The 26850-nt window shown below is 39.7% G+C and overlaps 1 protein-coding gene across 7 annotated transcripts in view; it reads right to left on the reverse strand.

Moving 5' to 3' along the window:
* The window catches only part of KMT2C (lysine methyltransferase 2C), a 145554-nt gene that overhangs the window by 42115 nt on the left and 76589 nt on the right, over window positions 1-26850 (reverse strand). For 4 of the 7 annotated variants that reach the window (XM_027893728.1, XM_027893726.1, XM_027893724.1 and 1 more), the window contains 12 exons: window positions 26049-26165; window positions 23200-23301; window positions 22915-23019; window positions 21585-21766; window positions 20731-20895; window positions 20036-20145; window positions 14524-14589; window positions 12858-13070; window positions 9641-9769; window positions 8325-8444; window positions 5729-5859; window positions 4369-4555 (listed from right to left, as the gene is read on the reverse strand). In XM_027893728.1, the coding sequence (XP_027749529.1) occupies window positions 4369-4555; window positions 5729-5859; window positions 8325-8444; window positions 9641-9769; window positions 12858-13070; window positions 14524-14589; window positions 20036-20145; window positions 20731-20895; window positions 21585-21766; window positions 22915-23019; window positions 23200-23301; window positions 26049-26165 (1627 nt within the window). The remainder of the gene's footprint in view (window positions 1-4368; window positions 4556-5728; window positions 5860-8324; window positions 8445-9640; window positions 9770-12857; window positions 13071-14523; window positions 14590-20035; window positions 20146-20730; window positions 20896-21584; window positions 21767-22914; window positions 23020-23199; window positions 23302-26048; window positions 26166-26850) is intronic. The other 3 variants (XM_027893727.1, XM_027893729.1, XM_027893730.1) reach the window with 3 other exon arrangements.

Genomic DNA, 26850 nt, shown 5'->3' on the forward strand with positions numbered 1-26850 from the left:
TCAACACACACATTTCACACATACACAGATGCCCTTCCCACTGTTACAATCCAACTGCCCCAGGAAAGTATATAGCTTAATTCAGAGCCTGCTGCCAAGGATTTACTTGTATCATGAGGCCACTTTCCAAGCTGCTAAATTTAACAACGAATTAGAAGTTCCTTCTGCTGTTTTTCAGAGACAACCCTCTTCCCTTCTTCCGCTATGAAGCCAAAATGAAAATTATTCCTCTTCACTTTACTATTTCTGTTCTTCACTTTTATTCACTTTTATCCTCTGCAATGCAGACAACATGATACAATCCTAATTAAATAATTTTTTTGCCGCTCAGTGAGGTGGATCAATGTACCAGTGCAGACCAATCCATCTACATGTACGTACAGAACACAGCTCCTGTTGCTATCAGTAAAAATATTAAAAAGTGCCTCAAGACCACATCACTTTGCAGGCATAGTTGTTTTTTGTACCTGATAAAAAGTACTGTAAAATAAAAGGTTTTAAACAGAGCCTAGTTGCTGGGAGTTAGGTGGGTTGGTTGGATTTTTTCTTTATGTTAGGCTTGTTTAGGGCTTTTTTAGATACTTTTAGATACTTCTGGCAATTCAGTCAGATTATGCAAGAACTAACACCAGGCACCAGAAGGTGATGTCATGACTTCAGCTGGAGGTAGGCAAAGGATTGACTTTAACCCTTCTTTAACATTCCTGAATTCCTGCTTGAAGGCAGGAGAGTATCAGGGAGAAAAAAGCCCCTAACAAAGGAAGCATCAAGACTGTGTTAGAACCCTTTAATTCTTCTGCAGTATTTTATGGCATGGTGCTTTTTTAGTCATGTGCTTGGGAACAGTCCCTAAACATTCAACTTCTCATTTGAACATAAATATATTATATAAGTAGCTGGAAAGAGCTCAGGTGGAAAGACCTAACGGAGGAGTTTATCCCCCCCCACCATGGCTACAAACTGGCCATGAATAAATTCAGGCTTCAAATTAGAGGGTCTCTGACTACTGAGGCAATCAGATTCTGTAATGGATTTCTGATGAGACGAGCAGGCTGGAAAAAAATCAACCTGCTTTCAAAATGGAGCTTGTTAAATCTACAAAAAGGCAGAGTGTTGGTGATAGCAGAGGGCCAGAGTCTATGATCCACAAGTCTCACATAAGACATCTAATCTAAAGCATATTTGTACATTTTTTTTCTTCTATTTTTAGGTTGTTTTAATTCCATGTGTGCTAAATATTATCTTGGAAACAACGAAATCACTCGAGTCAGCTGCTTCAGATCAGAATCAATAGCTGGTTGACATCTGCTGCCAAACAAATAGCTCAATACTGCTCATTAATTTGACTCTTTCAGAATGGAGATGAAAGCAGAGACAAAGCAAAAAGGAAAATAATTTGCTTGTAATGCTGGATCTCTAAGAGAGCATGGTTCTCCTGCTATCTTGTGATCCTGGTCCCTTCAATGCATTTACTTTTATTTATTTATTAAGTTCTAAAATAATAAAAATGCCTCTCCCAAGGCTGCAGCCACCCTGAGATACTTTATCATGCACTAATGTATCCAGTTACAAAATGTCCCAGCAGCACTTGAATCAGCTGCAGAGATCCAGACAACTCCTCTCCTTTTGTCTGGGAAGAACTTCTTTAGCATTCTCTGAGACCCCACTCGAACAAATGACTTTTTCAGCATCCACAGAAAAAAAAATACACTAAATTTAAGCTCTTTCAAGAGAAAGGGAAGTTCACATTGCCAGAGCCTTCACAGAACACACACCTCGCCAAGTGGCCTCTTTTTCATCAGGGACACACAAGTCAGGAAACTCAAGATAGATGCAGACAGCCCTCAGAATGCAACAGATCCAAATCAACACCTTCAACTTCCCCCACAAAGACCGGCCAGGGAGATCTGGTGCTCGTGTTCTCAGTGAGCAAACCTTTGCACTCCACTCCAGCACTGCCTTGGAAATGGTTTCAAGGGTTGGTGCCACGCAGGATACAGCGCACACTGTGCCACACATGTTATAAAACCACAGGAAAGGTGGGTCTTGTAACTGAGAACACAAACAGCAACCTCTCTGCCAGACAGAAATGAGGGCTAGGAGCCTAAAGCTCACTTCAGTCACAGCTGCTAGAAATGAAAAACAAACAAAGGACTCCAAAGCCCCTCTTCTGGCCAGCTCTGCCAACCCCCCATCACTAGTGCAGGCTCGGCTACTGGAAAACAGCAAAAGCTTCAGCTGCCATTAACCAAGTTGTAAGATTGAATAAATCACAGAGTGTGTCCCTGGAATGCTCTGTCAGCTCAGGAGTAGACTGATTGCTGCACTCCCTCAGCAGTCCTGTGCATGTGCTGAAAAGCAAAGCAGAGTCACTTCTTTAGATGCTTGAGAGCTCTCTGGAAGATGAACAAATACACCTAACCCTTAATCCTGGCATTACACAAGTGGAGTCTCCAAGAGAAGAACGTTTTCCTTATGGAAAAGACCTCTGCAATTAAGGAAGGACTCTCAGGAGTCAGCAATCCTTGGGAGAAATGGCACTGTAGGAAAACAGCACAGTTGGTGACAGCACAGTCCTATAACCTCCCAGTACAGCAAACAAAGCAGGTCATGCTGTTCCTGCTCCACAGCCAGGTCTGGGTGGAAAACAATGAAAACATCACAGGTGCCCTGGGACACTGTTCTCATCTCCAGCTCTGCAATTCCAGCCAGAAGGGAACTCAGCAATCAGCCAATTTACCAGGGTCTCCACCACGCAAAACAAATCTGTCTCTCACACCTGAGGATGCTGCTGTGGGAATAACTGTGTCCCACAGAGTCACAGGGAAAGAGTTCAGAAAAACTGCCCTGGAACTGATCAATACTGGCAGATGAGTTCACCCACTACAACAAACAGCTCCATCTGGACACAGTTCTGGCTGGAAATCTGAGCAGTTGTGAGACAATTGTTGAGAACATTCCTATGGCCAGAAAGCACTGGCCTTTGAGTCTCTCATATGTCAAATGGGAAAAATAGTAGGTTATTCACTAAAACCATTGCCAGTGATTTATTTATTAACAGCCACCTCATTATTATATATTCCCAAGTAAAAGCAGGAGGAAATGACAAAGTTTTACAACTCTGCTTATTTACAAAGAACTTTCAGAAAAATAGAACATTAAATTAACATCAACTTCAAGAATTTCTAAAACCCTGTACTATTTTGACCTATGAACACATTAGTGACTTCAATCTTGCAGTTGGATAGGCCAGCAAGGACCTCTAAAGTGGTATTCCTCTGGCTTCAAAAGAATGCTGGGGTGGGAAAAAGTCATTGTGAGACCATCTTCTTGTAGCACTGGAACTACGGAAATACAGACCCTGAAACACTCCATTTCCAGCAGCTTCCCCCTCAGGGAAGTTTACTCTTGCATTCTCTATTACTCACAGTTTCAAACGTATAAGAATCAATGTTTAATTATAATATAGCCTTTTGCTTCTCATTTAGCAGATTTTCACTGAGTTACAATCAAAAGAAGTGACCTTTCTTCAAATGACTCTCTGGACAGGGGAAACCGTATCAATGCGTACAAACATTTTTAGATGGAAAAACTTCGAGGATGAGCTGAAACACAAGCCACAAACTGACTAATTTACACAAGAGATAGTAATAGTTTTTAAAAATAAAAAGATACCTCTAGCTAACAGCATATACTACAAAAAAATCAAGAGAAAAAAATAATTTGGAGGAGATCATAAGGTTTTAATTGCTCTTTTGTGTGAAGCTGCCCTTTCAGCAGGACTTTACAACCCTCTGGCTATTTGCAAAACTCTCAGCAGTAACTTCAGTAAGGTTTTGCAAAAGCAAAAGATTGCCTAGGGGCTACAAACTGTACCTGGAAAGGGCACTCATGTTCAGAAAGGACATGGCGAACAAAAAATTCCGAGGAGACTGGCAACCAGAAATAATCTAAAACATTCAATAAAAGTCTGATGATATTCATCCAACTAATATTCAGTAGACTACTAAAAATATCTTTTAATTGGAATATCTGTGTCTTCTTCTATAACAGATCTGTATTCTTATTCTTACACAGAATTAATTTTCATGGACTTTACACACATGGATGTTACAGTCCAGGAGCTGCAGATTTGTATTAAGTGCCAATTGTTGTGCCATCTCCTGATCTTTCTGAAACTGCTGGAGCCCTTGAGCTGAATATCACTGATTAACAGAGTACCTTAACCTCACAAGGACAGTTCATTACAGAATGTTGAAGAACACATCAGATAAACACTGAGAGAAAAGTGGAAAAGAGAGTGGAAAAGCTCCAGCCGCAACAATAAAATCAAACTACCAAATTATCACTAACTTTAGCTTTGTATACCTTGAGGTCCCAGTTTTGCCTGAGCTGGAGTGGAGGTTGAGCTAAGAAGGGGGTCAGATGAAGGATCCAGGAAACTGGTGGTCAGGTTTGCTTTACATGAAAGTGAAAGTGATTCTTCAGGTAAATTATCCAGGCTCATCCTGTTCTGTCTACTGGTATCTAGTAGGTCTTTCCCAAAGAAAGCTTCCTGCAAAGAAGACAAAATGATTCAATGTGGGAAGAACACTGCACCTATTGAAAAAAAAAAATGGGTGAATGACAAAGTTAACATTAAAAGGCAATGATAAAAACACATTGTCAGTCCCACGAGCCTTCCAGCATGGCAGCACCTCTTCCAGGCTATCAGGAGTGGCTACAACTTAGCTGAGGTAGCTACATTACTAATGTTTTGTGATTAAAGTCACACCTTAATTCATATAGAAAAACACCAGTTTTTTTACACATGCAGCACAGACAGTGTTCCAGTACAGTGTTATTACATATCACAATTTGTTAAGTGTGTAAAATATTTCTCCTGGCACAAAAAGGACAGCTGAAAAAGGGGAACACCACTGGGCACCTGGACCAAGAAGTTCATGAAAAACACACAAGCACACTGTGATCCCAATTCAAGAACAACCACACCCTGCATTTCACTTAGCACAAAATCCTCCTCATGTCTAACTGCAGTAACAAAACACCTGGAGATGTTTAACTCACATTAGTAGCTTTTAAAATATTACATAAGCCATCACTCATCCAGGCCTGAATACGCAGTCATTTGACAACAGCCTATCAAATTTTCTAGTCAACTTTTATTCATTATATAACAACTTCTTCTGTTTTCATGTAGTCTATAAACCCTTGATTTAGGCTACAGCTCTAAAAATAAAGATAGATTTTTCAGGATCGATTTTTCTAGTATGAACAAAAGTAGAATCTAAGAAATATTCTGCATTTTATAGGGGGAAAATGTGCACTGAAATATTGATCCTTATTAATCCAAAGGAAATGTTGTTTAGGTATTTTCTTTCCAACTTCTCTACTTAGGAAACACAAATTATTTTTAAGCAGATTGTTCTGCCTCTCTATTAATTCTTTGCTTTCAGTCCCAACACAGTTGATGCCATGAAGTTTGGTGACCATCTACAAGATAATGAAAGTTTTCATGGAGAAGGTGGCTGAGAAAAAGAATAAGCCAAATAATGTCCTCAGTGAGAGAACACTCAGTCAGTTTATAAACTGGTTAATGGAAGGTAAGTTGCTCAATCACCATTAATATCCTGGTTATTGCCCATGACTGCTGATGAGCTCTGAATCAGCACACATAAAGATCAGGCATTTAAATGGATTTACACAAGAAATATCCCAACAGCTTTACCTGCAAGTAGGCAGGAAAGGTTTCTTCAAGTTTGTTTTTCTTTTTTCTGTAACGCTTTTTTATTTTCTCAGTACTTTCAGAAGCTGGGGTAGACTCCTCAACTGGAGTGTCTGGCAGCTGTTCTGTCCAACCTAAAAAGCAACATTCAGGCACAGATAAATAAAACACTCAAGTATTTTGCTCCAAAGGTTCAGTGGCAACTCACTTAATGTATCTGGCTGCCTCTCTGGGTCAGTGGGTTTACCAAACATCACTCCAGATGTGTTCTAAAGGTGGCTTTTATCCAGCCAGCTGTGATCTGTCCCCTGACCATCTGGGTTGAGCCAGCAGGAAACACCACATGTGACACCAGTCACATCAACACCTCATACCTCCCAGGTACAGGCAGACCTTTAACTTTTGTACCTCCAAGCCCCCTAGGAATGTGGCAATTTGAGAGGAATTACAGGTGCCACCCAATCAGGTACTTGAAAGACAATTCCACTGAAGAACTATCTCCAGAAACATCAGTGCTGAGTTACACATTAATCACCATTTCATGCACTATTTTTTCTCAAATTGAAAGTAAAAAACTTATTTTCTTTTTAAATCCGAGAAAGAACTGTCATATAAATAATGAACAGGCTAGAAAAAGAAATCTATAAAGAATCCCTTCAAGAAAAATTACACATTTATTCAGCTATCATATTTCAAAGTGGCACTGCTTTTTCTAATAAACACAAAAGCACACAGTGCTCATCAATCATTCAGTATTTTATTACGACAGAGCAGGGAAAACACTGCAGGTAAAAGCAGAACTTTATAAGTCCTGCTACTTCTGTCTTGCCAAAGCAAATTACATGAAGTTAAGGACCCTGGGAAGTTATTTAAGGAACCATACCAAGATGGTTATAAAATCAGCTTTGCTTTGTATTGTAGTGATCTCCTACGCATCATATTCACAGGATCACGAGTGGAATGAGGTTCACCAACACTGTGACCTCTGCACTGTCTGAGAGGGAGGTTTTACAGAGAAAAACGGGTGCACGTGACAAAGGTGCCAAAAATCCTGGGAAGGCTGATGAGCACTGGCCCCTGAGAAGGAGGCTCTCAGCAGGCTATCATGATTTAAAACACACAGTGAGTCTCTGATTTATATTTTTCTCAACAAGCAATTGTGCCTGAGCAGACAAAAAGAAGCTCCAACTTTTAACTGAAGAACGCTTTTAGGGACACTGCTTTTTAACAATATGCATTGTAATGTTACCCAGAATGGGGAATTAGCTTCTTAACGATTTTTATTTTTCATTTACTTAAAGGAGCAGATCCTGTAGTAATGAAAAAAATTACCACAAATTTTTCAGCACTACCTGAAACAAGGCAGTATGCCACAATGAGATAATCATTACAAAGCAGAAAAACACAGCTGTAACACTAATATTAAAGAGACAACAAGCACTAAATTGGAAACTTAGCTAGAATATTGGGTTGCACTGATAAAAGAAACATTTGCTGGCTTCATAGGGTTGTTCTACAAATGCAAACAAGGACAACATTTAAAAACTAGTTTTTAATAATACTGTCTGGATGATGCAGCAAAGATCCAGTCTCCACCATGTTGTACAAAGACACAGCAAGAGACTAATCTGGCTTTACAAAGGGTAAAAACACAACAGCCAAACAGACAGGAGAGAGTAGCAGGAGAAATCAGAGGCCAGAGTCTCCAACTGAGGTGGTATCAACCAACCTTTAGAAGCAGCTGCCTCCTTCTACTGACTTTACAGGAAATGGGCTCTGAGCTAAACATATTCCACATCTCACCTGAATGATACCTCAGTATTCTCTAGATTAGTGTGAACAACTCCAGATGGGGGAAATAATTCAGCCTAATCACACACAGCAAGTAAGAGAAAAAGGCACATAAATAAAATCTGACTCCTTGTTAGGTGCCCAATCTATCGAGCACAGTGGTGTTAAAATGCTCTGCTACGAGAGGAGACACCACAGTTGGGATCTTCAGTCCTGGAAAGGACAACACCAGTGCAGAAATGTGACACATGTCTAGAAAATGCTTCTGTATTACAAATTAATATGGAATTATTATTTTTTTAAGTCATCTTTCATGACATAAAATGTAAGGGTAGTTTATGAAACTCTCAGCTTAAAATAATGTCTCATTTTAAAATAAGAAGGATTTACTTCTTCATGCACCACAAGTATACAATTAAACTCTCTGATAAAGGGTTTTCCAGAGCACAAACAGGTACATAAAAATATCAGATATACTTGTGGAATATGGAACACTGGTGAGCATTAAAACTGATGGTCCAGAAGAAACCTCTGGATCAGGACTACACGTGGAGGAAGGTGTGTCAGAACGAGGATTGCTCTAAACCTATCTTATAATCCTCACTATTTATCTCACATGATAGGCTGGAAATCATCATTTCAGTTTCTTTGTAAATCATGGGCTCTGCTGAAATTTTAAGTATGTAGGAATGGGTATTTTCAGCTGAATCAATAAAGCCATCGTGACAAACACGTTTGTTGATGAGTTGCATTATTTTTATCGCGTTAAGCATGAACAAAAATTTAAAAAACAAGTTCCTGCATTTACCTTCCTCTCTGCCAGGCAACTGCTCAGAAACAGATCCAGAAGAATCTTTCCTGGAGAGGGATCTTTTTGTCTTCCCTTGCCCTGTACGGCTTCTCTGACGTACCATAAATCCACCAATACCTTAAGAAGGAAGCAAAAATTCAACGTGTTGATAAAAACTGTGCTTCATAGCAAGAACAAGAGCCAAGATTAATCTGCAGGTCAAGGGGACCCCTGCAGCTAAAGGTCTAAGAATGAACCTGAGATACTTAAGGCATTTTCATTCAGAGTTTTAGAAGTATTTCTGAATTTTAATGTCTTGGTGAGTATATATTGAATGATCTAACAGGATAACAATTATGGGACTGTAAAACATCCACAAGAAGTTCAAATCACTAAACCTGGCAACTTTCAGATGCTGGATTTCCCCTCCCCTGGCAAGCTGATGAGCTGCTGGAATTAAGTGTCAATCCATCAAATGGAACCTACTAAAGAACCTCAAAAGACCCTAAAAAAACCCCTCTACAAAGAGCTCTAGGAGACCCACCACTTCTTATGATGGTACTAGAGAAGGACATACCACAAAATAAAAAGATAATTGTCAACATCATACTGCCTGAAACTCCAGAATCCTTCACTAGAGACTGATTGCAGCATTCCTGATCCCTTGCAGATGGTGTATACGTATGTAAATGCATCAGATACAGGTTTGCTTAATTTTCCAGGGAAATTGTTGGCTGCAGAAAACTAATAGGTGACTAATAGATGTATTCTGCCTGGATACAGCTCAAGTGTTTCTGCACTCAGGACACACAGTTAATCCACAGTCCAGATAATTAAGAGTCAACTGCACTAAGAAATTAAAATAAATGGATTCATCCAATACCTGAATTCATTAAAATTCACTGTCAGAAGTAATCTGCAAATATTTAGTAAATTACTCTTATCGAGTATTTCAGAAAATAAGAGAACTGCAAAAAGGTCTCTGAAATTCACATATTGCCAGATGTATATAAATACAAACACACAAAAACTGTCCTTCACCACTTACACAAATACAGTACAATTTCCTATCAAGTTAAGAATCAATACAAGGTACAGATTTAAAATACTACAACTGACAGCAGACTAACAGTAGAAGTACTGCTGAGCAGCAACCTGTGGAAATGGGTTTTGGTAAGAGGATGAGAGTTATTTTAAACAGAACAGAGAAAAAAAAAATCTACAATAAACAATAAGCAGAAGAATACTAGAGAATTCCATATTGGTTTCTAATTTTTTTTTTAAAATTATATAGAAAAAATGGACACACAATTGTCTAAGTTATTTTATCTTACCAGGTCTATATGGTTTTCGTTTCCTTTTTTTAATCCCATCAGCTCCTTCAGCCACTTTGGTATCATCATCCACAGCTTCCCGCTCTGGGCTGGAGTCTGATTTTCCATCACAATCCATAAGATCACCTTCTGCAGAAGAGAGGCAATGGTAGCTTTAACTTGAAAAGGCAAAGAAGGTATTTTTTCCACAATTTCTACATCTGACTGATTTCTGAGAAAGTGATTGAGAATGATTGAGATTTCTCCAAAGGGTGACAGATAATCTCTGGCCACTCCTGGGAAACCCACTCTATCTCTACACAAGGAGCCAGCATAGACACACATTTCCTATGAGATGATGTTGAGACAAAGCCAGAGAATAAATGCTGTAGTTACCACATGTGAATATGAGGAATGTTTTGCTGCCTTCCTCAGAAGCCTGTGCCATCACTGTTTCTAAGTGTCTGAGCAATCTGTAGCCACACATCAAGGAATATGGATCCCATTTACCAAGATAAACTTCCTTTTGTTCACTGTCCTCTTCAGCTTTGCTTGGTAGGGCTTTTTCTTTTTTTTTGGGGGGGGGGGATTATTGAGAAGACATGGAAAAACTGCAGCCTGCACTTGGAAAGTAATGTTTAATGACTCTTAGTTTAGAGCATTCATGACTTAAAGCTGTGTGACTGAAAGCAGACTGCCTATGAAGAGGAATTGGACTTATGTAATAGAACATTCAGCCCAAAGGAATTACTCAGCCTTGAAGATGAAGACTGCAATTCACATTTAGAGTTTATATTCTGTGGGAAAGAAGGGTAGAAACAGATGTAAAGTATGATGACATTAAAAAGCCTTTGGTGTTGAAGAAAGAGGGAGCTAATTCTTCCTGATATCCCCAAAAAGACCTTACATCTTCATTTTATTGTAAAGCTTATGAAATGTTAAATATACCCTCACCCCTGAAAAGAGATTGGAATTCTGATTTCCTGCTTTGGGTTTAAATGTATAATTCTACATGGTCTAAACCCACATGCAGTTGTGAGAGGGAGAAATACTGTCATAAGAGACAGAGCTGGACTCTTTCATACCACTTCTGTTGTGGTAGAACTACATCCCTCACTCTTCCACAGGTTGAGTCACGGGCCAGACCCTCCCATTGTTAAAGACCTTGCTGAGTTCCACCAACAGAGCTGGTGGCTTGACAAAGGCAACCAACCTGAAGCTCTCAAAGCAAGCTCAACTTTCAAGTGGAGACTTTAAAATGTAGAACACCTCATCAAAGCCTACAAATGAGATGGTAACACAAAATTACCACGAACTCAGGTTTTTTTCAGATAAAGCCTCTTTTTTTCCACCTAGAATATCAGACTCTAAGGAAGGGTTATTCCTTTTTTCCCTGGAATTACTACACTATGTTACTGCAGTCAAAGCCATGGCACAGCTTTATTCATCTTGATGCTCATACAAAAATTCCAGACGTTCAGGGAACAGGCAATGATCCACTCTACAGCTCTACACACACAGAGCTTCCAGGAAATCCACCCCATCTACCAGGCACTTGCTGTGCTGTCGCCTTCACATATATGAATGTGCTTTAACTCTCTAACGGGCAATGAAAGGTGATCAGAAATGACATTAAAAGTCTGCAGAAGCCTTGGCTCTCCCTTTCATACCCTGCTGTCACATCTATGTATCTTATTATCTACTTGAAAAGTAGACAGAAGCCAACAAGCAGATAACTAAGTCAGACAAAGTCATAGAAAACAGGAACACACTTTTAAAAGTAAAGATGATCGGCCACTGAAAAAGAACAATGTAAGGGACTAGTTCTCTTTCTTGATGTCTCCAAACCAAAATCAAAAGCTTTCTTTTTTTTTCTCTCAACAACCCAGTTGATGAAATATAAGAAAGTATGAGATGAAATTTCAGAGTCTGTGTAATGCTAGGGTAACGTACCAAACCCTGTGAGTACTGAAAGAAATGGAAGAAAAACAGGCAATTAACTGTTTTAAAGGTTACACACAAATAAAGGGAAGCTATTATAAAAAAATACACTTCCAGTCAACAGCAGAGGGTAAGAATGTGCTAATCAAAGAACAGGAGCCATACTTCTATCAACAAGTTAACACTGAAACTTCACTGATGGTTAAACCACAGTTATCTCAAGTACACTCTCTGTCTCTAAAAAAAGCTTCTTATGACATTTAATCTGACTAACACCAGGGTGATGTTGCATAAACAGAAAGCACTTTAGATTGTGGGGAGGTGGGGTGTGTGTGTGCCTCTGTTCCTCCCCTAACAGACACCTGCATGACTAATGCAATGGCTTTCACACGTTGAAGTTAAGCCTTTCCCCAGGCCACGGATTAACACCTGTCCTACCAACACACTTCTCGGGATGCACAGCCAGACCATGGCAAAGGAGACAGGAGAATGGGATTGCACCATGCTGGCTGCTGTTTCTAGTGTTGAAGAGCAGGGATTTGAAGGGCCTGGCTGCTCCTAAATGGTTTTCCCACTCTCGTCTCCCACCTTTGGTCTTCTCTGGCTGGGGCTGCTGTGCTTGCTCAGCTGTGAGGGAAGCAGATGAGAGACAAGTACTGGTGACACTGAGGCACATGCATCCTTGCTCTGTGTTCTGGCTTTGCAGTGGAAGGAACTCTCCCAAGGGATTCTACCACTGACTGAAACATTGTCCCCATACACAGGGGTGTGTTTGGGTAGGTCACTATTAGCCCAAATCGCTGACTCTCAAGTCAGCTCACCTTGTTTCTTTCAGAAAAAAGAAATACTCTCAGAAAAGAGCTTTTTAATCCACTTTCCCATTTGATTTTATTTTAACACCAGTTTCTCAGTGATCTAGATGTTGCTTTGCTGAGCCAACGTTATCACTTTCAAACAGTGTTTGCACTAACTTTGAAAGCCTCAAAATGCACTTGTACTCAGTGAGTGCACAGTGTAACCCAAGGATAAGACAAAAAGTCATCCCATTCTGTCAGTGTTGGCAGCCTTAGAAAGGCGAGTTTCCTATAGGATGGATGACCCATAAACAGGACAACAACAAGGAAAATCCCTAAAATGGACAACAATGAGCCATGACTGCTGTTCAAGTAATTTCCACAAAACATTCTGCACAGAACACAGGAGCATCAGTGTCATAAAAACTCCCAGGGATATTTGCAATACACATGAGTACTGCAACGCTCCCAAGCTACAAGACATGCCAAAAGTAGACTGCTACCTCTACTGTCATCCATCTCCCCATCTCTTGAGTGTTCTGACTGGGCATCTGGGGGTGTCTGAAGCACAGCCACACTGTTCTGATTTATAATCTTCAGTTTAAGCTTTGGTTTCGTCCGTTTTCTTCTCGGCACTGTAACAGTGAGGCTCTGTAACTGAGACATGCCGGATTCTGTCAAGCAGACTCCATCCTGGGTGTATGTCTTCGGTGGGTCTATAAAAGTTGAATGAATCATAACAGCAATATAAAACTCTTTAATTCACAAGTCTAAGATTTTTCAGGAATAGCACTTATAAGAGTTAATAATCCACATGTATGGAGCTGATCCGTGAGTGAAGAAATTGGTATAAATAAAACAGGGGTATCTGACACTGTTTTTACACATTACAGTCACAGCTTTATTGCTCAGAGTCTGATGTCAAATCCAGCCACAATCCATTACATTGCTACAGAACAACCTATATCAAGGATTCATTAGAAAGGACAATGTCATCATGGAAACTGGTGCCTTGCAGGGTATTTCTGCATCACTGGCACCCACAGAAACCTGTGCAAGTCTTACTTTGGGTTCCCATTGCTTCCCAGTCAGGGCCCCCATCCAGCCTTCAGCACTTTACCTTCATCATCTTAATGACCTTAACCCTGCCAGAACTCCTGGTAACTCAGACAAGTTATCAGCCCTATTTTAGAGGCAGACAAAAAACAGGTTTTACCAAGTGAGCTGCTCAAAAACTGTGGGTAGAACCCAAGTCTCCCAAGACCTGCCAGACTGCTTCCTCCTCAAGGTGTTACGTGACAGCTGAGTCTACTGATAAGCTCTAATATTCCTTAATTCACCACGCAGAAAGGTGCTGTCACCTGTGCTGGGGCACTGCAAGTGGAGTTTGGGGAACTTTCAGGGAACTACCAAATAATGAAGAGGCTGCAATGATGCTTCAGCTCCTTGGAGCCAAATAAATCACGATTTGGTAACACAGGTTTTGAAAACATACAAGTATCATAACATTTGTTATCTTTAACCAAAAATTATTTTCTTATGCAACACAACACAGCTGGTCCTGAACACAATCCTTCCCCGTTGACTTGTCTTCTTGTACTGAACTCAAAAGGTGTGTGTTTCAGGAACATCTCATAAACTCTTTTTCAGATTGAAGATTTGAGGGGAGAACCTTCTCTCAGCACTACATTTGTGTGGTATCAAACGGAAAAAACTCTGATGTGATGGAAGCTGTGCTACCACAATGGAAGCTACTGGGTGCTATCACTATAAAAGCTGATGGTGAGTAGGCTTGTCAAGACTATAAATTCCTAGCACAAACCAGACATATACAGAGAAGTTGTGTCCTCCTACAGCTCGAACCTGTAAGCATTTGTGTACATGCCTGACTCAGCCACACTGTGTTATCACCACTGATATTAAGGCAAGCAACTAAATCTGCAGGATCAAAGCATAATTTAAATTAATTATTATAGTGCAGGTATGGCAGGCAAAAGAGAAGAAAGAAGAGAGAATGGGAAAAAAATGGAAAGCATGCTGTGGTAACTGAAGGATAGTTAATGCTGTCTGTTATAAAACCATTTTAAAAAAAAGGAATTTTTGTCTCATGTAAAAATATACCCTTAAAATATGCTAAATGATCAAAAATTAAGCATTTACATTCTTTACCTAGTTCTTTTGATTTTGAAATAATCTGAGCTCCAACTGATGAATCACAACAGTCCAAAGAAGGCACTGAAAAATATAAGGAAAATCATTTCAACTTTTAAAAATGGTGACTTGATTTAAAGTGAAACTATCAATTTTCCTTCAGACAGTTCTGTTAAACTCCCTAATTTATACTGCTGGCAACATTGACTGGCACCTTTAAAATGAAGTGCTTTTCAGTGTCACAGAGGATGTGACTACAAAACAAGCCTGATACAAACTGAAGTTCTCCAACTTCCTGGAGCCAAGAATGGCACTGGAATGGCACTGAACTCCACGGTAAATTATCTCCTTCTACTGGGCCAAGGGCCAATGAATACACTGGATCTATTGGGTTGGAAGGGAACCTCTACACTAGTCATGACGTTCAGGTTTTGCTGCCCTAACAATGAAAAATGGGAGGGCTTTGTGTGGGTATTGACCAGCATTTCCCCAGGGAGGGGCTGGCACACTCTGGCAGCTTTGCACACAAGATTACAGATGTGTCTGTGCTGTCAGGACTCTCACACAGCACACATCAGAAAGCTGATATATCTGAGAACAGATGATACAGGACTCGCCCAAGTTAGATAGGGCAATTCTTAACCAAGATAAGAATATCAATAAAGGGAACAGCAGAAACTCAATCTATTCTTTACAGCTTGTGTGCTGTGGGGAAGTACTGGAACAGTGTGACTGAAGAAATAATGATCAAAATGTCCTACTACACATGGCTACTCTTGCTGCGGGTAGAAATGCTCCTCCCACCTGCCTTAATGACATAACTGCAATAATGCTCCACTAACCTCTGATGTGTAGACTAAATTTTACTATTAGTAGTGACTTCACAGAGATTATGTAGACAGTAAGTAAAGCGAAAATTAGGAGCTTCTGTCTCGCAAACACTGAGAACTAGAATCAGAAAACCTGTTAGTTTGGCACTGTTAACATTATCACATAGGCAAGTTTATCCACACTTCTTTTTTTTTTTTTTTTTTTTTTTTTTTTTTGCCTAGAAATCTTATTCATGCTGAATTTAAGACCTGGGTAACACCTGGAATATTTACTTTGTGTCTGCCACACAAGATGAGACCACTGGGGAGGTTCAGTGTGCCACGTCAGACCACTGCACATGTGCTGCTGACCACCTCCCACACCTCCTGGGAGTCAGGGCCAAGACCAGGAAAAGCACAAAAGCTTCCAAGTAACTCTCAGAATGGATATGAAAACTACAGGATATGCTTTCTAAGGATATAAGGAAATTTACAGTCCTTTAAAAGTTTTATGCAAGTTGTAACTAACATATAGGATATAGTCTACAGGAAATCAATGTTCCATGCAATCAGTAAATAAAAGAAGCCTACATGAATTACTGAAAAAGTGATACACAATGGTGGAGGGAAAAGACAAGGAAGAAAATAAATTGAAAATGACATTTTTTAAGAGACACAGCAGAACTGGAGGGAAACAAAAAATATGGGACAAGCTGCAGGATGGGAGATACTCAAAAGCACTGAAATGAAACAACAGAAGAAAAGGCAGATTGTAAGAACTACTCAAAGTGGAATAAAACATCACCTGTTCATTTAATTGGTTATAATTCACAAGATGTTTTAAGACTAAGATAGCAATTATTGAATTGGAATCTAAGGTAAACAAAAAATTCAGAAAGACGGTCATGAATGGGAATTTGAAATCCTTATTTAAAAGTCAAACAACAGAGAGCTCTTCTAATCCAGGTCAGACTGTGAATAATTTTAACTCTGGAGACTCAATAGAGCTGAAATGCTCAAATAAACAAGCTGATAGTGACAAAGGTGAGGCCTTCAGAGACCCACTCACAAAAACTGCACAAACAACCAGTGTTTGAAGGCAGTATCAAACAGACTTCCAGAAAAGGAGCTAATTAGAGTGCAGATTAAGGATTAAAATCAATAAAATAGATAGCAGAAAAATAAAACACTGTTAAAGAAAAACTGTTCAAAGTAGGAGGAAAAAATTAAAATTGAACCAAAAAGTGCTTTCTGAGGCATTCAGCTGAAGTTTAACCAAAACTGTTAAACTTACTTGCAAAAGGGTTTAGACATGCTGAATATTGCCCAGCATTTAGCAGTTTCATCTGAAAACAAATAATTGCACAGAATACAACATGATCATAAGAACCACAGTTTCAAAAAGAAAGGGGCTGCCACTCGCAAAGCTGAAAAAGAAAAGAACAATTCTAGGAAGAAATGAAACCATCATAAGAAATGGTTGATGCAGAAATAGAGCACTAGCAGAGCACTCATTATTGGGTGCCTGCATAACAGTGTGAATGGCACAGGGATTCTTCTGTAAATACAGTAACACAAGAACATTAGAGTTAACATAACAAATGTGCCAAATAATAAAAAAACTCAAAAGGTAATTTTTTAACATAAAGTATTACCTTGGGTTTGTATCTTGGATGTAAAGTACATAGAATTAGGTTTCAGAATGAAGAAAAATTTAATTCAGTTTAATGAAAATGGTACAACAGAGGCTCCCAGCCACAAAGTGTGTCACTGGCAGTGCTGAGCATCCCTGGATCAGTAAGTGATACCAGCTCCTCACTGCATTCATGGGCACAGTTACTCGAGCCCCCAGCAGGAACAACTGCACAAAGGCAGGTCCAGGAACTGCCACCAGCTCAGCTGTAACTGGTTACAGAAAACCAGGCAGAGCTGGTCTGTCTGCAGAGGAACAAAAACAGCACCAAGGGAGGAGGAAGCTGGAGTTTGGATGGAGAGAGGATGGGAGTAGGGGAGGAAGGATGAAATTTGCAGATGGGGCACGTGACACACAAGAGCAAAGGACAGAAAGGCAGGAGTGACGAGCAGATGGTCAAGAACTGCTTGTCCAGGAGTGAATGAAGATGAGGGATGGACACACCTCTCCTGAAGGTACAGGAATGACAACACAGGGGAAAAGCTGCTGCTGCCTAAAGTAGCTGTCAGCACCTCAAATTCACGAGAATCTGAGAAAATGTTCTACAGGGCAGAGCAATACGCTGGGGGAAATATGTTAGAACTTGGGACTGCACTAGAAGGAACCTCATAAAACACTGATGAGAGATGATTATTTTCACATAATCTAGCAATGAAGGTTTCTGGTATACTGCTTGGGAGCAAATCTTACCACATTCTGGCCTTTGATATGTATATGTACGTCCAAGAAGAAAAAAACTAATTATCTTTTATTTTTGTTTCCTGAAGGAGAAAATTACCAGCTATGATGAGATAGGGAAGAGCTCTTACAAATTTTAATAAGTTTCTGTTTTCTGAATAAAGTTCCCTTTACCTACACACTGGAACCATTTACTTTTTAACAAAGTGACTTGCAATGTATAGGTCATTTAGTAGGTTGAGGGGCTCTTGCTTCTACTAGAAAGAATGTGGTTGAAACCTGCAATAACCTGTAATAACACTTGCAACACATCCATGATACATCAAATGTAAAGGGCAAGAACCATCCCAGTAAGAATCCCATAATGTGGTACATTTTGAGAAGCTTTCTACTGCTAACTAACATTTGTCTCACGAAGTTTAGCAAATGCTAATTCTTCTCACTTTGAAACAAAAAGTCATAGCAGATTTTCAAAGGAGTTTTAGAAGAATTAATGGAAGACCAAAACATTTCATATCAAAGTACATGCAGGTATTTCCATGAACATGCATCAAAGGACACATTCAGACATGCAACTGTGCAAATGTGCTCATGTTAGAGAGGTTTGATATATACGGAGTCAAAAAAGGAAAGAAGAAGCAGACAAACTCGTCTTGTAAAAAAAAAAGGTGACAAAAACTGCAAAGAAAACTTGGTAGCTCCCTGACAGGTCTTGCAAGTCTGGTTCCTCCTTCTTGGAACACAAACCTAAGCAACATGACTTCATGGAGATGTGCAGGAAGGACTAACTCAGGGCACAGCTTATGCCTGGAAATGAAACATCTCTGATACCATCTTGTGAAGTTGTTCTGTCTCACGTAACATGGGCTTTAATTACCTCTGAAAGCTCTGCCAGCTCCAAAGAGAAAGGAAGAAGGAGTATTTCTTACTTGGATCTTTTTTTCTTCAAGTATTCAAAGTTTATTATCCAAATAAACAGAAGACTGTGTTTCTTGGGTTTTCCACTTAAAAAAACCTCCTTCTTTTTGGATTTTTGAAAGCAGATTTCAGCAATGAAGTGACTTGTAGAAATACAAAAGGATTACTCATTCTTCTATTAGTGATAAAAATGGGTTACTTGGAAGTGTTCCAGCACCTTGTGGAGTTGATCAGGGAGTGTATAAACCTCCAAGGTCAGGTCAGTAAGTTAATTACTGCTGGGATGAGGACATGCCAGTGTAAATGGACATTAGATGCTCTATTGAACTTTTCTTGGCACACCTCTTGAGCACATGCCTCACATCTTCACTCTTGATAAGGAAAGCCAATCTTACTGACATCTTCTTGGTGGATTTGAGTATTTCTTGAAACATTTGCTTAGTTCTCGTGCCTTCCTCCTACTGTTCTCTCATGACACCCCAATAAAGGGTTAATATGAACACTAATGAGCTTATGCTAAAAATGGGAATGGGTGTCAATGTTAAAGCAGCAGAGTGAAGCAGAAACTCCTGTGAGCTGACACGCAGGGAAAACAGACCTGGGATATCACCCTTGCAGCAAGACCATAAATCATGTCATAGGCCAGTGTAACTGCTGACAGGCCACTCACAGAACATTAACCAGCCCCATCCCATGGAACCAGACGCTGGAAATGTGCTTAAGCTGCAGTAACCTCAGCTCCTGAAGTCCCACTGCTGTAGAACTGCAATGCAGACTGACAAGGCAGTTGGTATCCGTGTCCAGAGAAGGGCAAAGTTCATCAGAAGGAACCATACATTTTAGGTAACAAGCAAGTGACAACTCCTGAACAAAAAAGTATGGCCAGTTCCTTCAAAGATTGCATCTAGGGAGGGAAGCACTGGTCTTGAGTACTGGGAGAGCTGAGGAAAAGGCATTAACAAGACATGAGGGAGGTGGGGAAAAATGCTTACACGGACTGTTGTTACAGCCACTGCTGCCCCAGACAACCTCAGAGCATCAAAATATAAAAAGTTTTTCTGCTTAGAATTAATTTTCAGATTCTTCTACAGTTGTAACTTTAGAGAAGTGGGCTTTCTTCGTCCCACTTGACAGAGTGAGATGCCTTTTACCCTTTCAATACCAAATGCTTTTTTAGTCCTTTACCCGTATCTTCAACAACCCTACCCAGAATCCCCCAAAATTAGGTTTCCTCTGGCCTTGCAGCCAAATCACTAGAGGGTGCGAAAGAGCTGAGGACACTTCCACCAGGGGCCCTTAAAGTAAACATGGAAAAAAAAAATCTTACTTCTACCACGAGCCAACTGTCCATCAGAGACAAGAACCGTAACACATTCCCCAACCTACTCATGGCAGTGGGCAATCCTGCCATTGGTTTCGATCATCTCCTTACCGTTTGTTGGTGGTATGTATGGCCTACAAATGGTACAGTCAAAACCCATATCAGCTATGTTTTCCACTTCCTCCTCTGTGTTTAAGTTCTGACAGATTGCATGCATCCATCTAGAAATTAAGTGGGGGAAAAAATACAATTTAAAGGAAATATGTGGTGTTTTAGGAGACCCAAACATCAGCCTACGGTCCGAGTAAACGTGAAGTAGTTGTTTAGTTTGCATTCTTTAAGGGAGAAACCATAGAATCGGGTTTTCCATATACAGCATCCCCTACTGTGGTGTGTATATGGAGTAGCAGATCACCTATTTACCTTCACAGGAAGGAACTCTACAAAACAATGTCCCGGACCAAACATGTTTTAGTTTTATAATTTTCTCCCTATATTGCCATCATTTTATACAATGTAATCCAGATTTAGCCTCCCAACAATAGTCTTGTGAGGTAAATTAGTTTTATTTTTATGGGACAGGGGAGGAGAGACACAAAGTGATTGATTTCTTTGCCCAGAGTCAGATAGTTAAGTCTGTGGTACAACTAGGAATGAACTACTAAGAGACTTCTGAGACTCAGTAATCCAGTGTTCATTACCACAAGACCATTCTCCTTATCTTTATGCTTTTTACATTAGGGGGGGGAAAAATTAAAATAAGCCTTAAACAGGAAAAAAATCTGTAAAATATTAGAAATCCTTACCGATCACATTGTCTGCACTGAATTATGAGCTCCTCATCCCTGTACGTGCGATAGCAGATTGGGCAGGTGGACAGACTTGCACAGGGAGCACACTGTGTGTAATTATTTTGCCATTCACATCTTAAACCTGGAGAAGTTGCTCCACAGTGTCTGCACCAAACACACCTGCAGATCAGACAAAATGATCTGTTACTTTCAGTTCACAGGAAAATTGTTTTGAGGCTCTTCTTAGAACAAGGTGAGTAATTAGGTTCTAACTTAGTCTAACAACAAATGTTTAACAACATTTTTAATACTTTTTAAACAGAGTTCCTAATTAGTAATTCCCTTCAAACTGCAGAAATAGGCAGATGGGTTTTTGTAAGAGCTCAACAGGTCAAAGGAGTTCCTGTTTCCAGTCGCTGTTCACTTTTAGATCTGGAGACTTAACCATGTGAGAGGCCTGGTCTGTTTGTGTTTCACCCAAGTAAACCAAATGGTTTTCAGAGGGTCTTAGTTTGAGAACAATTTGGTGAAGCAACCATTCATTTTTCCAACTGAACGCTGGAATGAACATTCCCATGAATGTAAACTGGAAATTTTTTTTGGCTAAGAGCTTCAAAAGAAAAATTTTATCCACCTCTACTTAAGCATTTTTTTGGCATGAAGAAGCAGTACTGAGAGGAGATAACAGTTTCCCTGATAAACTGACATTTGAGTGAAGCAATTAAAAAGTATTTTGTTTGCTTTAATACACCTGACTTAGATACAATTAAAACATCACTACAGTTTGACTGACGTTACAAATACAAAGCGACAAAAAGAAGCAGGAGAGGCCAGCCTGTCAGTACTTCTGCCCCCAGACCCAAACACACCATTTGCACTTCCAGCCTCCCTTTGGAACAGTCTGCAGGGGTGGGTCCAGGCAGTATGTGTGGTAGCTGATGTCGCAGTCATCACAGAGGAGGAGTCTCCCCGGATCCGTGGCCTTCCCACAGGCTTCACACACCGTGCACTCCAGGCACCTCCACCCTTTGCTGAGCACCACTTTGGTAATCTGCAAATGGCAAGGCGAAAATGATCTGCAAGGTGCTCTCTGAAGCGTGACCAGTGTATAAATGAAGGTCTGGAGCACAGGATGCTCGTTTGGGCACAGCACCAAGGGGCTGTTTGGCACTTAAGACTTTCCGAAGCCTCAATAAACAGGAACAGATCAAATAGATCCTCTTTTTTACCTCCTTTCCACCCTTTCTAGAAATGGGTGAAAGGTTCCCCTTTTTCAGTCACTTCACCTGGCTGCCATCACTTTTCAAATATCACACTTGGCAACTACATCACCCAGTTCCCTCGGGATTCTGGGATGCACCTCATCAGGTCCCAGAGAGGTCCCTTATGCACATTCTGGTTCCTCAAGCAGTCACAGGCCTATCTTCTCATGTCATGATGAGACCACAATAACCAGTGCTGGGGTATTAGTCATCTGAAGCAAACAACTAACTTACTGGAGTTAATATGGAATGTAAGAGCAGTGTATAAACATAAAAGTCAAATTATAATTGCGTGGAACACGCATATGGCATTTTGTAAAGTACGTGTAAAATAAAGTTTTGTGGCATGCTTAAAAAAACCCCACTTTTACATAGATGTACTTATAACCAATGAAGGGTGTATAGTGTCTTCACTGCAGTAATAGCTTATTTTGTGCTTGCTAGGTCATTTCATACCATTCAAATTTAATTTTCACACATTCTCTCCTAGACTAATGAATGTAAAATGTATTAATTAACCACTCCAACTGCTGTCAATTCTGACAGCCAACAGGCAAATTGAATCAACTAAACCTTATGCCCCTAGTAAATGAAGATGCAGTATAATTTTTTCTTTGTTTTTAATTCTGCTTGTGTTTAGGTTTTAAGCTTATATCTCAAACTGTTATTTTAACCAACTGCTGGATAATCAGCGCTATTTATGGTTGTGAAATTACAAAAAGGTTAATTTCTCTTGAGGCAATGCATAGTATAAAATGACATTTAATTAAAGTCTTTCACAAGTCGCATACAAATAATGGTCACATTAGCTGATGAATATCTAACAAGTTAATGACTCCCCTAATTACCACAAAACCAAAGGCAGCATAGTGCTATTAAAGTACAATATGTAAACAGTGTAATCAAATGATTTCTTTTATGTAACAAAAGCACTCACCTTAATACTGACACAGTATGGATGGTAACACTGACCACACTGAGAACAGGCAAGCAACCTGCCCTCAGCACCTTGGCCAAAACTCCCACAAACTACACACATATCCTGCAATGACAGAGAAGAGCAGGCTTTCAACACGTGCCAGACACTCCATTCTGAAAACATAGAACTGTAAAATCCAGCTAGCTTGCTCTATAATTTAACTCCTAACAAGGACATTCATTCATTTTTTTCCTAATTAAAAGCTAAGAAACAAAATTAAAATACAGTAACTATTATCCTAACCTGATGGAGAGTGAACTTGTCACTGTTAGAGAAGAGGACAACTGTATTATGCATCGAGTTTTCTTCCTCATCTTTATTAGATGAAATATCCATAGTTGTGACCTATTAAAAAACACAAAACGTGAATACCAAGCACATCACATTTTCTAAGACATGAGACAAGATGAGACATTCTCTAAATATGTTACCAGCTTTGCAAATATTTATTCATATAGTATGAACTTTCATAAAAAGCTAGCATCGGAAATTACTATATTGATTCACATTTTCACACCAGTACAAGCATCATCAATATTATCAGTTTTACATACACATTCTCTCTCTCTCTCTCTCTCTCCTTTGTTCCCCTTTACACATTATCCCATTGCACTTCAAAATGGAAATGGAAGAAAAGAGACAGTCTAAGACAAAAATCCCTAAGCAGAAGTTCTCACACTGTGCCCAGTCTGGTCTGTTCCCTGCACATAAACATTTCTTATCAAAAAGTTAATTGCAGTGACATACTTTTGAGTATTAATTCAAAGAGCAATTGCAGAAATGTAATTTGTCCCATATTGCCTAAAATGTGGTTTAGCTAATGTTCCAAGTATGTAAGAGAAATAAGCCAGAGTTCTAAAGTTACTCACTGTAAGCAGTTTCTTTATGGGGCTTATCTATCTTGACCATAAAAACTTGCACTGAACTTGAAACAGCTGTTTTGATCTCAATCCATAAGCTCTGACTGTAGATAGTCATTTTCTTTTTGATCAAGAGATTGGTACCCTGACCTGCCCTTTATTAATTCAGCATATACATGCACATACAGCTTCTCAGGAAGAGAAAAAAGGAAAATGAATACTTCAACTGTGTCCTGACTTTCATGAAAATACTGCTATGCAGAATTTGCTATCCATGAATTGAAACTAATAGGCCCAACTATTTACTCTCTGATCCAGTAAGATAAGGGCACACAGTTCTATATAAAAGATCAAATGGATGACAAAGAAATATAACCTTGTTTTACCAGCTGTTCCAATTTTATGAATGGGGGTTATTTTAAATACAGTATAAGTCTTATACAGATAGTTTTGTTTAAATAATAATTTAAATATTTTACAAGCCCAAATATCACTCTAGGGACAAATGTAAATATCATTTCAACAGCTACAGGAGTCCTTCTGATACACTCTTACTGGAACTCAGCTTTTACTGAGAAACAGCTAAAATGGGAATATATTATTAATGTGCTTTAATTATCAAACAGTTGAGAGCATTGCAGCTGTAACTAACTAGTTAACAAAAAAACACGTGAAACACCTTGACACCTTCAGGGAGAGGATTTCCCTTGCTTGTTTTCCCAAAGGTTCCACCAAGTTCTTGGAACTGCTTGCACATACAAAAGAGCAGAGTTCGCGGGACAGAAAACACTCCCGTTTCAAACATTTATCTGGCAAAAGGCTGGTCTCATGGCATTGCTAACTTCACCTACCCTACAAGGCAGCCACATCCCTGCTCTGGAACTCTGAAGCTGCCATCTACTTGATGACTCAAAGGGTCAGATTTCTGAGGTAAACTGTGGAGAGTGATGTCCATTTTGTATTTATAGCAAGTTACCTAACGCGCCCTGACCCTGGGGACAGGGAAATCTGATTGATGAAACTTAAAGTACTTTGTCACCGAATTCTTTTGGCCAAATCCTTCACCAAAACTACTTAAAAAAAAAAAAAGTTAAACTGAGGAACTGTCCCCATACTGACACAAGATAAAAGAGTAGAATAAATTATCAGTTTTCTGTGTGGGAGAACAGCACTAGTGGAAATCTGACAGGGCATGTCTGCTAACAGGCGGTGCTGTTCAACACACTCGTGTGCAATCTCAAAAAATCAAGTGAGAAACAAGGTGACAAAGCTTGCCAGCAGGATTAGAATATTCAGAGTAATAAAACCCAAAAGACAACTGTGAAGAACTGCACAAGAACTTCACAAAGCCAAGTGCTGGGCTATAAAATGGCAAATGAAAGTCCACAAAGTAAAGAAAAGAACATGACAAAACAACTGATAAGGATGATCAGAAATATGGTGTAGCTTCCATATAAGGAACTCAAAATACTGGTATTCTCCAGTCTGGCAAGACAAGAGTGGAAGGAAACGGAGGAGAACTGATGGAGATCTATAGAAAATGAGTGGCATGGATGAAGTGAATAGAAAACAGCTCTCTACTGCCTCTTCTTTAAGAGCAGCAGGCTAAGGGGCAGGCGACTAATCCAGCAGGCAGCAACTTAAAGCAACAGGCTAATAAGCTGTAGAAATGACAAAGGTTAAAATGGTTTTCACAGGTTTTTAAAAATGAGTGGGCAGATCCATGAAAGAAAGCTCCAACACAGCCTGCCCAAGACAAAGATACCACCTCCTGTTCAGCAAGTCCCCAAGCCACAAACTGTTGAAATGTGTCCTTCTGTTGTGTACTCTTCTCCCAGCACTCAGTTTTGGTCCCTTGGGTAGAAGAACCTCTGCTCTGATCCCCTACAGCTGCTGTGACATTCTCAGGCACAAGCCTCGCTCTCCCCTCCTGCACCATTCCTGTGAGTGCTGCCCTTATCCTGCATGTTTTCCATGCAAGGAAATGGAAGGAATGTTTAAGACTCCCAATAGTTGTGTCTTCACGTGGCAAGAGCAGTGTAAAATTGCCTCAGGTCCATCAAGCTGTGGTGTTCCAGTTCTTCATCACCAGCATTAACAGCCAGGCTTTATCAAACACCCCCTGCTTTTTAAGTTGGTTTTATAAAGTATTTTAATACAAGAATTAGAGCTGAATAAAATTATGCTACATTAACAGACTGCAACATGACTTTATAAAAAAAATGTTCTTACCCCTGGAATGACCACAGTCCCAACTCCATTCTTCAGTTTTGATCTACCTCTGCCGCCTCTTCCTGAAAGACCAGCACCACGTGGTCTCCTCTTCCCCGGGAACCCTGATCCACGGCCCTATTCAACACAAGATAACCATGTAAATGCAACCTGAAGTTCTTTTGTTATATGGGATTCAAACTTGTTCAATGCATCTAGGGAAAAACATAAGTGAAAAGACACCCTATGTTTTCAAGTGAATGTGAGCCCACGAGGCCATAGTGATTAAATGACTGCATAAATCAGTATGAAACACCTTTAACTACTTACATGGCATAATATGATGAGCTTTGTCACCACTGAGAAAGCAGCCAAAACCAGGAATGTTTATTTTATGCTCAGGAATAACTGGAAATATGGATGTTTTTTTCCCCCATAGTTGCAAAGTTTCCAAAATAAATTTTTTATTCTATGATTCATTTTTCTTTTCTTTTTAAGCAGTCAGCTCAGACAGTCATGGGACTTCTGAAAAGGGTCTGGACTCTTGAGTACTTGTAACCATAGATGCTTTTCTTATGTTATGAATAATCAAGCAAAACCTGGAATTTATTAGGATGCAACTCTGCTCCCAAAGCAAAGCAGGAGCTGGCTCCACGAAACTCTCTTTAATTCAGCAGGTACAGAGAGAGCTTTTTATATTAATTCTATCAATTACACTCAGATCAACATTGCCCATAACGTGAAGTTTTTCTTACACAGTATTTTTCCACAGCTTCTTTTCTCCCTTCCTTATGTAAGATGCAGCTGCACAGTTGCAGTGTTG

Source organism: Empidonax traillii, unplaced genomic scaffold (assembly GCF_003031625.1).
Source record: "Empidonax traillii isolate 1590-97213 ecotype Southwest subspecies unplaced genomic scaffold, ASM303162v1 scaffold404:size960789, whole genome shotgun sequence".
NCBI classification, from domain to species: Eukaryota; Metazoa; Chordata; class Aves; order Passeriformes; family Tyrannidae; genus Empidonax; species Empidonax traillii.